Source organism: Oncorhynchus clarkii, chromosome 3 (assembly GCF_045791955.1).
Source record: "Oncorhynchus clarkii lewisi isolate Uvic-CL-2024 chromosome 3, UVic_Ocla_1.0, whole genome shotgun sequence".
Taxonomy (NCBI): Eukaryota; Metazoa; Chordata; class Actinopteri; order Salmoniformes; family Salmonidae; genus Oncorhynchus; species Oncorhynchus clarkii.
The window spans coordinates 33,842,275-33,858,173 of record NC_092149.1 but is presented as its reverse complement, the minus strand read 5'-3'; the positions used below and the strand labels follow the sequence as shown (position 1 = coordinate 33,858,173).

The 15,899-nt window shown below is 42.4% G+C and overlaps 1 protein-coding gene across 5 annotated transcripts in view; it reads right to left on the bottom strand.

Moving 5' to 3' along the window:
• Positions 1 to 787: 787 nt before the first annotated feature.
• The window catches only part of LOC139393730 (thyroid hormone receptor-associated protein 3-like), a 30,363-nt gene continuing 15,251 nt past the window's right edge, over positions 788 to 15,899 (bottom strand). Inside the window, exons 1-10 of one of the 5 annotated variants that reach the window (XM_071142096.1) lie at positions 13,917 to 14,022; positions 11,940 to 12,878; positions 10,449 to 11,189; positions 9,908 to 10,080; positions 9,241 to 9,352; positions 8,747 to 8,831; positions 4,684 to 4,865; positions 4,090 to 4,270; positions 3,647 to 3,800; positions 788 to 3,436 (exon numbers count right to left, since the gene is read on the bottom strand). In XM_071142096.1, the coding sequence (XP_070998197.1) occupies positions 3,432 to 3,436; positions 3,647 to 3,800; positions 4,090 to 4,270; positions 4,684 to 4,865; positions 8,747 to 8,831; positions 9,241 to 9,352; positions 9,908 to 10,080; positions 10,449 to 11,189; positions 11,940 to 12,878; positions 13,917 to 13,933 (2,589 nt within the window). In that variant the 5' untranslated portion in view covers positions 13,934 to 14,022 and the 3' untranslated portion in view covers positions 788 to 3,431. Of the gene's footprint in view, positions 3,437 to 3,646; positions 3,801 to 4,089; positions 4,271 to 4,683; positions 4,866 to 8,746; positions 8,832 to 9,240; positions 9,353 to 9,907; positions 10,081 to 10,448; positions 11,190 to 11,939; positions 12,879 to 13,916; positions 14,023 to 15,899 lie in introns of those variants that run through there. The other 4 variants (XM_071142093.1, XM_071142094.1, XM_071142095.1 and 1 more) reach the window with 4 other exon arrangements.

Sequence of the window (15,899 nt, the reverse complement as noted above, 5' to 3'; positions counted from 1 at the left end):
TGCTTTGTATTGATCCAGATTTTTCAGCTCTTTCAGAACATCAGCTGTCTGGATTTGGGTGAAGGAGAAGCGGGGGGGACTTGGGCAGGTTTCTGCGGGGGGTGCAGAGCTGTTGGCCGGGGTAGGAGTAGCCAGGTGGAAAGCATGGCTAGCATGGCCATTTGACCGTGATGAGGGGTGGTTGTTTGAAGACCGCTAGCAGTGGCTTACTGCCTACTAGCTAGTTAACTGGCTAGCTGCTGATGGGGGTTCCGGTTCTAAAATATAAAATTAGCAGATCCGTACCACATTGGGTGAGGTGGGTTGCAGGAAAGTATAGATTAGTATAGAAAGTATAGTATTAGATGGAAAGAGTGATTAAAATATATACAAAATATATACGGAAAAAACGAGGAAGACAAAACACAAGACGGGACAAGAGAAAACACACATCCGACTGCTACGCCATCTTGGAATAAGGATGAAGCTTATCTGCATTTCCTGCAGTGCAGTAAAATTCTCAACAACAAAATAATGATCAAATTAAGATCCTACATCTGTAAATCAAGGCATTCACCACTTCTCTTCCCTATACACAGAATACAGTACTGACAGTCAGTATAACGACTTATAAATCTCTGCTCTTTCGTGTATAGTGCCTGTACTGTGTGGTCTATGCTCTGGCTCTTACAACCTCACCTTTCCAGTACAGTATAGACAGGTGTCAATAATGTAAATGTTAGATTTTCAACTCCTTATTGAATAAAGATATGAAAAATAAGCAACACAGAAGTAAATTTAACAGATGTTAAATTAACCAAAGTTCTTTTTAATTTACATCTGAAAAACATTGTCTACGGGAACCATTTAAAAAAGTTATTGCCCCAACCACATAAAATTGAACATGAAAGTGTCAACCACAACATTTATCATGTACATTAAAGAGTAGTGCCTCCCACAGCAAGACATACAAATCCAAATAGTGCAACAGTCTACTTTTTCTATAATTTTTTTTATAAACTATATTTTATTGAACAGCACAAATCATTTTGGATCAAATTAAAATACCTTAGAAGTTATTTTATTTTATATTCAACCAAAGTTTACTGTGTTGCACCCCACACATGCTACTCAGCAATCAAAACTTAACAGACGTTGCACAAGGGGGAAAAGTCCCCATTCAATGAGAAAACCTCACATCAAAGCATTGAGTGTGCCATGATCTAATAAATGCAGTGATATAATCAATCACCATTTTTTTCTTCATATACAAAGGAAGCATTAATTGCTACAAATAATTATAAATTGAGCCATTAATAAGTAGTACACACACCCAACCCAAGACCAAGTTAACAGTTTTGAAATGTACAAGATATAACAATCCAATAGAGGATTCTCAACAAACTAGACAAGATAACAAACATCCAGGTAGCCCATTGTGACTTTGCAGACAGGGTATGCCATTTTATTTAACAGTCTCTGTTTCCCAGTGGTGTAAAGTACTTAAATACTTTAAAGTTCTACCTAAGTAGTTTTTTGGGGGGGGAGTATCTGTACTTTACTGTTTATAATTTTGACTTCACTATATTCCTAAAGAAAATAATGGACTTTTCACTCCGCACATTTTCCCTGAAACTCAAAAGTACTCTTTACATTTCGAATGCTTAGCCGGGGCAGTAAAATTCACGCACTTATCAAGAGAACGCCCCTGGTCAACCCTACTGCCTCTGATCTGGCGGACTCATAGAACACATGTTTTGTTTGTTAATTATGTCTGAGTGTTGGAGTGTGCCCCTGGCTATCCATACATTTAAAAAAAACAAAAAAAGGGTGCTGTCTGGTTTGATTAATATAAGGAATTTTTAATTATTTATCCTTTTACTTTTGATACTTAAGTATATATATATTTTTAATTAACTTTTGTTACTTAAGTATATTTAAAATCAAATACTTTTAGACTTTTACTCAAGTAGAATTTTACTGGGTGACTTTCAACTTTTACTTGAGTCATTTTCTTCTAAGGGATGACGATTGGGTAATTTTTCCACCACTGCTGTTTGCTCTTCTAGGGGACTGTGAGCATCTTGTTTCACTCCACAGTGCAGGTCTGTAGAATATAACCTTTGACCCAATTTGGTCCCATTGTCAGAGGGGTCACTTGCAAGATGCTGGACTAGCAAGACCACTATAAACCATACGGTCTAAACCATATAGACCATTAGACACTGGCCAAGTTGTCATGTAAAAAGGGGATTCGATTGCCTCTAGCTGTACTTTAGCCTGGTAGAATCCAGAAACATGCTGCAATGTTGCATGTTACGTAGTTGAATGTTATGTATTTGAATCAGCAGGTTACGTATTTGAATCCGTAGGTTACATTGTTGAATCCTAAAACTTGCTAAAGTCAACAGTATACTGTATTTTCTGCAGTTGATGGCTAAACTGGTCTAAAAAGATATATACTGTGTAATAGTGTACGATGTATCACTACTGTATAATAAATAAATAAAATGTTTATCTTCTAGTATAGTATTCATCCATTTGGCCTCAAATGTCATTTCATTATATAAATATGTGTCCTACATATTTTATTAAGTCTAAGGCACAAAAAGATCCTCCTGTCATGCTCTGTAAAAATGTGACTTTTTTGCGTCAAGATATAAAAATGTTTTTAAAAATGTTATGTATGCAATGTTGCATCAGCCCTGTACTAAGAGGCATAACACCCCACAATGCACTGTTCATCGCGCTAACCTATCAAGCGCAGAGGTTGGTTACGTACATTTCCTATTCCAACACAGCAGTTCACTGTCTAACAGTGTTTCTACTATAAGCAGATAAAACACAAGTTAGCTATACCCTGACAAAGGTATAACATAATGTTAAGTAAAGATATTGTGTCAAAGTGAGTCCTGATTGATTCCTAATGTGTGTATTTGTGCATGGGCAAAGCTCTCCCATGTCCAACCATTGTGATGGATATAGGCTGTGAGCAGGGTCTTTTCTAATTGGACAAGTCCAGGTAGTTTCTTATTGGACAGTGTTTGTTATTGGACAAGTCCAGGTAGTCCTTTCCTCCCGTTTCAGTCCGTTTTCATCCATTTCAACACGACCCAGATGACTTGAGACAGTAGAACATTTCCACTGTGCTGGTACAATGTTTCTCTCTCCCTGAGCTCCCTCACTGCTCAGCGTTTTCCATGTCTTCAGACTTCTCCTGGTCTTTGTGGTCCTGCTCTGTGTCCTCCTCCTGGGGCTCGCCCTCCTCCTTCCCCCCGTTGACCTGGAACTTGTCATGTGTCCACTTGGGGCTGCTGTTGTTGTTGGCGTGGTTGTTGGGTAAGCCAACGCTGGCCTTCCGGATAATGAAACGGCCCCTGCTGCCACGCAGGAAGTTCCCCCGTCCTCCACGTCCTCGGTTGTCCACCCACTTCCTCTCGCCCTCCCTGTCATCATGCTGAACGAGAAATGGAAAGACAGGAAAAGAGAGAAACAATTCATATCTTGAAGTGAGCTTGAAGGTAATACCATTGTTAGCAAGTTCAAAGGAGTTGCGAATTTGGTGAATTCACCGATTTGACTTGAGGAATTAATTCATTTGAGGATGGAATGTTATATATAGGCAAGAGGAAACAAAGATAGAATTTATAATGGCATGGGTACAAACCTACCAAGTAGTATTTTCGGCTCTTGGGGGTGTACTCTGGGTCCCAGTCCTCATTCTTGGGGTGAACTGGTATGCAAATGTTAGCGGTATTACTGTTGGAATTGTTTCCCTGGTCATTTTCCCTGTTCCAGCCCCTTCCTCTTATTCTAAATTGCTGCAATATGAGTCAGACACAGAGAACCCAGATCATAAAAACAAGACGACAATAATTATTGCACAAATTAAAATAACTATCCTTGAGTTTGATTTCCGGTAGAAATCTGTCCAAGTGCAACGTCAAAGAAGAAAACAAACGTGCCATCATGACATAGTTTTCTATTTTAAATGTTTTGTTTCAGGTTAGTTGTGGTTGTACTTTGTCTTGTTCTCTTGACGCTTATATTCTTTATTAGACCCTTTACTTTTAAAAATGAATATGAGCGCACGTCCATGAGCAGACTTACAAAGCCTCCGCGTCCTCGTCCCCTCTCCGTGGGACCGACATAGTCCCCCCGAGGCCCCAGCCTGGCCTTGTTAAAGCCTTCGTCTTTGGGCTCAGGCTCCTCGTGGGGATAGTCTCCTCCCCTGTGAGATTCGGCAGAAGACGAGGAAGAGGAGGAGCGAGATGGCTTCTTCTTGTTTTTCCTGGAGGAAGAGGTGAAGGTTGAGGGACCAAAACCCCCTTTAAAAGTCAGTTTATTGTTATTGACATTTGGCTCCATTGCTTGTCTTGTACAACCCTGGCTAGTTTTAGATATGAACAGGACTTGTAAAGTAAACGTAGTAAATAGAATGTAGTAAAGTAAAGTAATTGTGATGCTTGTGATAGAGCAGTGGTTCTATAAAAAAAACTCTCCTCAGGGACCCTCAGACCTTTCACAATTTTGTTGTAGCTCTGAACTGGCTCACCTGATTCACCTCGTCAAAGGCCTGATGATTAGTTGACAAGTTGAATCAGGTGTGCTAGCTATGCAATAAATCAAATACGTGGAACAGCTGGGGGCCCCGGGGAGAAGTTTGAGAACCACTGTTATAGAGTGTGAGTTGGTTGAACATACTTGGACTTCTTGTGGTGCTTGGAGGATTTCTCAGCGGACCTCTCCCTGCTAGCCTCTGGGGAGTCTCCTGAATCTCTCCCCCTATCCTGTTTATAATCACTCTCCCGGGTGGAATATTTTTTACGGCGCTCAATATCCAGACGAAGGTCCATTGAGTCACCCTTCATTTTTATACCTTCGTCCTGTGCAGGTAAAAAGAAAAAGAACACAAGGATGTGGACATGCTATGGGTTAGCGTGGAGAAGTGATGTCAGTCTGCAATCAGTCTTGTTTGCACACTGCATGCGAGGGGCCAGGGGGACTGTTACAAGACCATAAATAACCAACAAATTCTGGGAACTGCCCGTTTAACGGCTGATGTGTTACAGTTGACCGGCATAAGTGAAAACAGACCATTCTGGAACTACACTGAACAAAAATATAAACGCAAAATTTAAAGTGTTGGTCCCATGTTTCATGAGCTGAAATAAAATATCCCAGAAATATTGCATACGCACAAAAACGTATTTCGCTCAAATATTGTGCACGCATTTGTTTACATCCATGTTAGTGAGCATTTCTCCATTGCTGAGATACTCCATCCACCTCACAGGTGTGGCATATCAAGAAGCTGATTAAACAGCATGATCATTACATAGGTGCACCTTGTGCTTGTGCTGGGGACAATAAAAGGCCACTCTAAAATGTCACACAACACAATACCACAGATGTCTCAAGTTTTGAAGGTGTGTGCCATTGGCAGGCTATTGCCAGAGAGTTCATTTCTCTACCATAAGCCACAACTTCGTTTTAGAGAATTTGGCAGTACATCCGACCGGCCTCACAACCGCAGACCACGTGTAACCACGCCAGCCCAGGACCTCCACATCCGGCTTCTTCACCTGTGAGACCAGCCACCTGGACAGCTGATGAAACTGTTGGTTTGCACAACAAAATAATTTCTGTAGAAACTGTCAGAAACCATCTCAGGAACGCTCATCTGCGTGCTCGTTGTCCTCACCAGGTACTTGACCTGACTGCAGTTCGGCGTCGTAACTGACATCAGTGGACAAATGCTCACCGTCGATGGCCACTGGCACGTTGGAGAATTGTGCTCTTCGCGGAATAATCCCGGTTTCTACTGTACCGGGCAGATGGCAGACGGCATGAATGGTGTCATGTGGACGAGTGGTTTGCTGATGTCAATGTTGTGAACAGAGTGCCCCATGGTGACGGTGGGGTTATGGTATGGGCAGGCATAAGCTATGGACAAAGAACACAACTGCATTTTATTGATGTCAATTTGAATGCACAGAGATACCTTGACGAGATCCTGAGGCCCATTGTCGTACAATTCATCCGCCACCATCACCTCATTTTTACCATATTAATGCACAGCCCCCTGTCGCAAGCATCTGTTCACAATTCCTGGAAGCTGAAAATGTCTTCCCTGGAAACCCATTCATGAAGCTCATGACAAACAGTTATTGTGCTGACATTGCTTACAGAAGCAGTTTGGAACTCGGGAGTGAGTGTTGCAACCGAGGACAGAGTTTTTACGGGCAGCTTCAGCACTCGGTGGTCCCGTTCTGTGAGCTTGTGTGGCCTACCACTTCACAGCTGAGCCGTTGTTGCTGATGGCATCCTATGACGGCGCCATGTTGAAAGTCACTGAGCTCTTCAGTAAGGCCATTATATTGCCAATGTTTGTCTATGTTGATTGCATGGCTGTGTGCTTGATTTTATATACCTGTCAGCAACTGGTGTGGCTGAAATAGCATAATCAACTAATTTGAAGGGATGTCCACATACTTTTGTATATACAGCACTGGAAAAAATTGAGATACCACTGGTTTTACTATTTATGGGTATGTTTTTAGGGAGAATGAACATTTTTGTTTTATTCTATTAACTACTGACAACATTTCTCTTAAATTCCAAATAAAAAAATATTGTCATTTAGAGCATTTATTTCCAGTAAATGACAACTGGTCAAAATAACAAAAAAGATGCCGTGTTGTCAGACCTCGAATAATGCAAAGAAAATAAGTTCATATTCATTGTTAAACAACACAATACTAATGTTTTAACTTAGGAAGAGTTCAGAAATCTATATTTGGTGGAATATCTCTGAGTTTTAATCACAGCTTTCATGCGTCTTGGCCTGCTCTCCACCAGTCTTTCACATTGATGTTGGGTGACTTTATGCCTCTCCTGGCGCAAAAATTCAAGCAGCTCGGCTTTGTTTGATGGCTTGTGACCATCCATCTTCCTCTTGATCACATTCCAGAGGTTTTCAATGGGATTCAGGCCTGGAGACTGGGCTGGCCATGACAGGGTCTTGATCTGGTGGTCCTCCATCCACACCTTGATTGACCTGGCTGTGTGGCATGGAGCATTGTCCTGCCGGAAAAACCAATCCTCAGAGTTGGGGAACATTGTCAGAGCAGAAGGAAGTTTTCTTCCAGGACAACCTTGTATGTGGCTTGATTCATGCGTCCTTCACAAAGACAAATCTGCCCGATTCCAGCCTAGCTGAAGCACCCGCAGATCATCATCAATCTTCCACCAAATTTCATAGTGGGTGCGAGACACTGTAGCTTGTAGGCCTCTCCAGGTCTCACACCCACTGTGAAATTTGGTGGAGGATCGGTGATGATCTGGGGGTGCTTCAGCAAGGCTGGAATCGGGCAGATTTGTCTTTGTGAAGGACCCTGTCAGGGCCAGCCCAATCTCCAGACCTGAACCCCATTGAAAACCTCTGGAAAGTGATCAAGAGGAAAATGGATGGTCACAAGCCATAAAACAAAGCTGAGCTGCTTGCATTTTTGTGCCAGGGGAGGCATAAAGTCACCCACATTCCAGAGGTTTTCAATGGGGTTCAGGTCTGGAGATTGGGCTGGCGATGACAAATCTTGAGAGGACTACAAGCCACAGTGTCTCGCACCCACTGTGAAATTTGGTGGAGGATCGGTGATGATTTTCTGAACTCTTCCTAAGTTAAAACATTAGTATTGTGTTGTTTAAAAATGAATATGAACTTATTTTCTTTGCATTATCCGAGGTCTGACAACACTGCATCTTGTTGTCATTTTCTGCAAATAAATGCTCTAAATTTCAATGTTTTTATTTGGAATTTGAGATAAATGTTGTCAGTAGTTAATAGAATAAAACAAAAATGTTAATTTTACCCAAACACATACCTATAAATAGTCAAACCTGAGAAACGGATAATATTGCAGTGGTCTTTAAAAATATTTTTTTCCCAGAGATGTATAGTGTATCTGTGAACAACAGATGCATATCTGTATTCCCAGTCATGTGAAATTCATAGATTTTAGTCTCTGAAACATTCATTTCAATTGGCTGATTTCCTTATATGAACTGTAACTCAGTAAAATCTTCTAAATTGTTGCATGTTGAGTTTATATTTTTGTTCAGTGTACTTTCCCAGGTTTGCACAACATAATGTTGAACCTCTGCGATACAACCGGACATAATGAGGTTACAAACTCCTGAAGGTTGAGTTCATTGACTTTCACGCTGTTTCATTCCCCTAAAGTGTTTCCGTTTTGAAGAAAGTTCAACTTAACCATACCGCAAAATGGTCTCATTCCGATTTCATCAAACGACCGAAGTAATAAGTAGGCCTAGACTAGAGACTGTATAAGCACTCTATACGTACAACAGGTTTTGCTTTTGACTATATTTCCCCTTATTTGTTGAAGAATAATACTTACTATGACATTTGTTTAGAGTCCTTTGAATGGCTTGGACACAGGATTCAATTGGCCGTTTCCATTTCTGACCCCTCATGTTTTTCGACTCAATGGTCTCATGGGGGCTTGTACCCACAGTATAACCAAATCATCATACGTGGAGGGGGAGTATATAACACACAACAAATTCAATGTGCCTCGTTTTGCATTTGCTTTGCTTTTAGACGTTATGCATCTCCCTTCAAAGACAAGCACAGGCTTAGACGGAGAACGCAGTCTAAAGGGGGATGGCTGGCTCACTCGCTCGCTTGCTGTTGTTTTGTCAGTTTTCCAAAATACTTCATATTTCAAAAATGTTCAGTCACCTTGTAACTGCCATCCCCGGAGCTTTTCATCCCCTCAAACAGGTGAGAGTGTTTCTTAAAAGCACTGGGAGAAACATCAATTCTCCTGCAAGAGAGAAATACACACGGTCTTAACTTTTCCACAGCTCAGGTTGCATACATCACATGAGGAAGGGATTACTCTAAAACATTTTAGGTCAGTGCTGTTCAGATGAGGACTGAAATGACTGCAATGAATTACTCTTAGTTCCAAGTCTGTGCTGCTCAGGCGAGGACTGAAATGACTGCAATGAATTATTCTTATTTTCAGTGATGATCAGATGAGGACCAAAATGAATAAGTCTACGAGCGATGTACAGATGTAACGCCAGGATGTCACATAGCAAACAAGACCACCATTGAACCTGCACTGAATGACAAAAGGTAAGATAAATACCTGTGCAAGCTCTGATAAAACTAGAGGTGATGCCACAGCACACTGAAAGGTGAGATGGTCACTCAGAAGGAGACTCTACCTGTGTATCTCTGGGCTCTTTCTTGGCTTCATCATTTCTTTTTGCGCAGCTCTTCTTTGGTACATGGCAAATCGCTCATTTAGAGTAATTCCGTTGGATGGAAAGTGCTGTGCTGTAATCAACAGGAACCAGAACTTGTGTTAAACAACAAATATGACCGTACGTTCGGTGCCAATGCACTTTCCCATTACGTTAAATTCAGAAGTTACATACAGTATGAGCTTGTGACCATAAAAACTACATTTTCAGCTACTGCATTAACGATTATATATATATATATATATATTTAAATGTGATTTTATTAGCCATGTAGGGTCACAAAAGGTATAATAACTATGCAAATGTGTCATAGCAATGAAAACCATTTTTGGAAAGTTTCTCGAAACCAAATGAAATTACATAACATTTGTGCCTGAAAAACGACTCCATGTTTTTTCGGTGTACAGCAATATTTTTCCATAATCATTCCCACACAGGATTGCATTGCACGGCTAGATTCACAAGCACTTGGCAACCCTTTTCAGTTTGAACTGTCAACTGATATACTGTATAGGCTATATAAACCTTTTGATATCGCAATTGCACCTAAACTTGCACCTGTGTAAATGCACAGCTAGCAGAGAGACTGGTCAGTTGCAAAGGAGCAGAGGTGAGAGAGGTCAGTCACCTTTAATGTAGTGGACAATGGTGACAATGTGCTGTGCAAACAGCTCTGAGGGACTCCTTTGTAACTGTGTGGCCTGAATGTGCTGGAAGATAGAGCGAAACTCCTGCTCCTTTTTAGTAGGATGCACAAGATCCCGTGATAACCTTCGCTCACCAACCATAACACCAGAGGAGCTGGGGAAGAGACAAAACAACAACAAAAACATTTCATTTGATGTTTCACCTTTGCCCTCTTTGGCAAAAATAAACAAAGAATGGGATCTTTCTCATGAGACTTTTATAAACAACACCTGAAAGATTTAATCGGGAGAGGTAATTTCATTATCTCAATTGTCTTAGCACACATCTTAATTCATTTTCATAAAGCTCATGGTTTCATAGAACTATGACTCAAAGAGGCTGTAAAACATGGTCCAGGCCTGAGCCAAAGAGTGCGTCTCATGAGTCATGGCTTCCTGCTAATGGAGATTGAAACCTATCTAAGGCGATAAGGCATCAGAGTCTCTATGTGAATCTATGTGATGATGGTGCATTCTGCTTACCTTGCCACGTCATCTCTGAGGGAATCCATTCTGACGCTGAACTCCGCTCCTCTTTTCTCAGAGGCCCTTGGGGGAGAGTCCTCCCCCCTGACCATGAACATCTCCCGGTCAGAGTTCCTCCGTGGTGCGGGTATGGGGGACAGGCTGGAGGCAGCTTTCTCCATCCTCCTATCTTTGCTGACGTTCTCCGGGGAGAAGCCTCTGAGCATGCCCGCTATGGCCTCTCTCTTGGCCAAGGCCGCAGCTATGGCCGTGGCCTTCTCCTGCTTCTGGCTACGGTAAATCTCCTCCACCATGGCATCAAGATCATCGTCTTTGGCAGCCGCCTGCAAGTAGGCCAGGTCCTCCCACTTGCCGAAGCGCTCCTCAAATAGCTCCCTGGCCGAGAGGGTGACTTTGCTCTTGGGCTTGGGCGACCCGTCGTCCTCCCGGGCATGCTCTTTGCGGAGCACCTTGGGACGGGACTTGGGTATCATCTCCTCGTCCTCTTCCTCGCCATCGCAGGAAAAGAAAGGGGAGGCTTTCAAGAAGCTGTTCAACGACACGTTCCGGTCATCGTCAAAGTCTTCCGTGTACTTGTACTTCTCGTTCTCCCCTTTGTCGGGCTCTCTGTCAAAGATGCCCCCAGAGGCCTTCATGCCATTCCCTTTCTCCCGCTCAACATCCCCATCATTGGTTTCCATCTCTCTGCCATTCTCCCAAGCAGACTGCTTTTTCTTATGATTGTGCTCTTCCAAGAACCTAGAAAATGGCGGAGAGAAAGAGAAACAACCGTGTTAAAATGCATCTCGGACAACTGTTCCGGTGAGTGCCCTGCAACTTAATTACAAAACAATGTGAAAGAAATAAGGACGCTTGTCAATGGTGTAGGTAAAAATCCCATTGATTGTGGAGGACATAGGGTAATGGATGATACAGTTATAAACATAGAATATGACGGCCAGCAAAAGATCTCCCCTCTTCAAAGGCCCAAGCCATGAGGGATTTGTCATGGTTAGTGCAGCGTTGACTGGCCAAGAAAACACACACGTCTCAAAACTCCCAAGGGTCCGTAATGCCTTCTCAACTTACAAACTCCTGTTTCAGCTTGCTATGACGACCACCACTTCCCTAAGGGCTTAGGTCCAAGGAAAAATACCAGGGACAAATAATTCTGTGGTGCATGACTCATTGGGAAAGAACCATGAATTCTAAATACAAATAAAAGACTCTCAGAGAAAGAGTCCTAGACTCATACAATTGGCACGTTACAACTATCCACTAACCACACTAAATAAAAGGTTTAAAAAAAATATGACAGATATTTCCTAGCCTTGAAAAGGGTCTTTGACCAAAATGTTGACAATAATCGTGTGCTACAATGTGTACTTTGGGGCAGTAAATTCCTCCACCAAAAAATGAGAAAAACATGGTAGTGTGTGTTGTTAGCCTTTCATTTCTAAAGATATTTCATAAGTGGCAAAGAGAAAAGGAGAAAAATATTTGTATTACCTTTTGAACACTGAGGAGATAGCTGCTTTATCTCCTGCCAGGTTGTCGTCTTTAGAGAAGAAGCCAAAGCCAGAGAACACAGGTGTGGGGCTTTTCTGAGAAGGGCTTTTGGTGGAAGGTGAACTGCCCACTGTCTGAATCTGCCATGAGGGGGCACCATTGGAATTGGAGCCATTAGCATTAGTGCTTTTAGGAGAGGGACTAGACTGGGTCGAAGCTGGGCCGGCCTGACCAATGATAACAGCTGAGCGCACCTGAGGACTTGACCCCCTGGGGCTGGTGCTGTTGCTATGATCTGTCACACCCTGCCAGTTAGCCTTGGGCTTGTCCCCACCAGCGCTCCCATCAGGCCCTGCAGACACCCCTGTGATCTCCACGGGCTGGCCATCTCCTTCTCCTCCTCCTTTCTTCTGGACCTCCTTGGAGGCAGAGCGCTCCTCCTTGACATCCTTAGAGTTCTGCGTGGCTGACCCAGAGCCCGACCTGCGTGTGGGAGAGGAGGAATGTGAGGAAGAGGAGTGGCGGGAACGCCGGGATCGGGGCGAGGAAGAGCGGTCCGAGACCTTGGAGTGGCTGTGGGAACGAGGGCTACCCGAGCGCTTTTTAGGGGTACGGGATCGTCCCCGTCTCGGGCTGTGGGGGTGTTGCTGCTGCTGTTGTTGTTGTTGTTGCTGCTGCTGCTGTTGGGGGTGCTGCCTGTAGTTCTGCCAGTTATTGGGGCGGTAGTTGTTGTTGTAGCCACCTCCCCCACCCCTCTGGAAGCGCCCCCGTGGGAAGTAACCACGCCCTCGGCCTCTGAAGTAGTAGGGCCTCCGGAAGCCTCGGTGGTAGCCCCGGAACTCACGGTTATTATTCTGGTACTCCCTTGGGTAGTTCCGCTCTCGGTTATTGTGGGATGGAGAATGAGATCTGGAGCGTGAGCGAGTGCGGGACCTAGAGCTTTTGAAAGTGGGAGAAAGAGAGCAGGCAGAAGGGATAGAGAGATGAAAGGGAGGGAAGACGAAGAGAAGATGACTGATTACACCTTCCATTATATATATATCTCATTAGAAAAAAGTGCTTTGAGGAAAAAGGTGTGAAATGCTGTTTTTCTCAAGACTATAAACAACCTTATATTATGAGCAATTCATTTGTTTGTGTTGCGTATGAAAGTGATGCTGACCTCCTTCCAAAACCTTTGAAACAATTAGGCCATTTTTTAACACATTTTGTTTTCAAGTTCACATTTCCATGAGAAATATGATGGGTCTACAGCTTAAATTCAAGTGATTTCTGGTTACAAAAAAGAAAAAAAAGTGGTGTGCATCTGACAAATATATTAACAGAAGTAGAAAAAACACATCTTAACATTTAACTGCTGGGAAGTGGAAATACATGGGTGTACAATGGAGCAATGGAGAGAAACTCGATTTGTCTAGAGACATGGCTGTGAGGTTTACCCAGTCCACATGGTGGCTCCCTAGCACCATGGACGCTAAAGGGGTAGCCTTCAGTACCACTAGACAAGTTTCTCCAGTTTCTAAAACAATCTATCGCCTCCGTAAGTATTAAGATTTAGTTGACACATATGGTCCATCTTAGCTACAGTAAAGAAAACAAATCTCATTTTAAAGAGGATACATCTCTGAAACTTCTCATATATCAGCACGATCCAACAATAAATAGCCTGGTAAATAATCAGAATCCTTTGATGATAACATGCGAGTTAAAAGTCATTCAAATCTCAACCTGCTCCGCAGCTATGCACTGCAGTCAATTCCCCTGTGCAGGCAAAGATGGATAACTTTCACAAATAACAATGAGAAATCCAAACTACAGTCAGCATTACCGAAAAATACCTAAAATGACATCGCTTAAGACTAAAAGCACACAAAATCAAAACAGAAAACCACCATTGACAGAACAATCTAGCATTTCTAAATAAGACCCATCTGGAAACTTCTGAAGTAAATAACAAAGCCCTGCGGCACTACTCACCCCGTGTGTTTTTTCATTGGAATAAAGAGTAAGCAGAGAAAGTAGTGCACCGAGCAGCATTGCACACTCACATTGAGAGCAAGACAATCTGCATCTCTTATGCTGAGCACTAGTGGAAAGAGGCGGTCACATGGGCCATATGGGAAAAATGTCTACTCTAATCCTTCAAAGCAAAAGGAGGGGGCTAGGCTTGCCAATTACCCTGGCTGGCCAGCCTGCCCAGAAACCTAGGCTTAAAAGGAGCAATTCAGTCAGCCAGCAACTATATACAGGGATTTAGGACAGCTAAAATCACAGTTTTATGAATGAAATGGTCTAATATTACATAATACAGCATTTTCAAACCAAACAATGTAGGCTATCTTTGCAATGGATTTAGATTTCACTTGAAATGCTAAAGATTTGTGTCTACATGGAGTACTTTTGATGAAGGAACATTTCATGGAATGCTTACAACTAAAATAAGTCATGTTTGTGCGTGTGTGCCGTCTTGTATTGCGAGAGGGTTACATTTCACACACCGTAAACAGTGATAGGCCAATCCAGGTTCAGCATGGACTTTCAGGTTCAAGCCGTCTCTTTTCTGAACTCACAGAACTCAAGACCATGGCTTAATAGTGCCATGCCGTGCAGTGTCACTCCCCGGAAAAGAGCTGCCATGCACTCCATTTTAATAGACACAAAACAATTCTGCCAGCAGCAAGAGTGGCCGGTGGAGTCACACTCAAACCACAGTTTCCCTTGCAAATTAACAACATTGCAGCCGACTGACAGATAACCCACACCCCTGCCAAAGAATTTCCATTTAGGACTACAAAGCAACATAGTAAAAACACTAGGTAGATGTTGAACATGTAGCCTACAAAGGAATGCCAATATCGTAGTAAGGGAAAGGGAATACCTAGTTAGTTGTACTGAATGCATTCAACTGAAATGTGACTTCCTCATTTAACCCAACCCTTCTGAATCAGAGAGGTGTGGGTGATGCAAATCATTCTGAAATGTTTCTGGTGTAAGTCAAATGTCTGTGTAGTAGTGGTAGAGCTCATCACAATAGCCAAGTACCAAGTCCCACTGAGGCAAGTGTGCCATCACAGCACCAGAGCTCTTTCCCACGCACACATCAAATTATTTTGTATAAAGTGCACCAGACCCTGGGTATGGGCCCATAATAGAAAGCTGTCGGCGCTCTGCAGTTAATATGAGCGCCAACTCACCATAAAACACAGGAAGTGCATGGGTTTTGAGGCAGAAAATAATCAAAAGGTGTATTCTTCAACACCACTGCAACCCCTTCCATGCACACTCACATATTACACCATGGACATCTGCAGAAAGAACGGGGTGTCAGCTATGACATGAGACCTTGACTTTGAACAAAAATCTATTTTGGTTATTGAACTACAGTAAGCGAAGTGGATTTACACTCATTAACAGAATTGCGTTAAAGGAATTGCATCATGGGTCTCTGATCTGGATGTGAATGTAATTCTCTTCATGGTGGTATATTCTAAATAGGTATACAAAAGGTAGAAATATGCAATATCCTCCTTTGCATATTTGGTTATTATTTTACACACTGGCTATTTTTTTAATGAGCTCAGCCACCAAACAAGACATTTGGTCTGGACCAAATACCAATACATCAATAAAATCAATTTAGCCTCAAATAAATAATGAAATACATCATTTAAAAACAAAAGTGTTGAAGAAGAAAGTAAAAGTACAATTTGTGCCATGTAGGAAAGCTAACGTTTAAGTTCCTTGCTCAGAACATGAGAACATATGAAAGCTGGTGGTTCCTTTTAACATGAGTCTTCAATACTCCCAGATAAGAAGTTTCACATTGTAGTTATTATAGGAATTATAGGACTATTTCTCTCTATACCATTTGTATTTCATATACCTTTGACTATTGGATATTCTTATAGGCACTTTAGTATTGCCAGTGTAACAGTATAGCTTCCATCCCTCTCCTCGCCC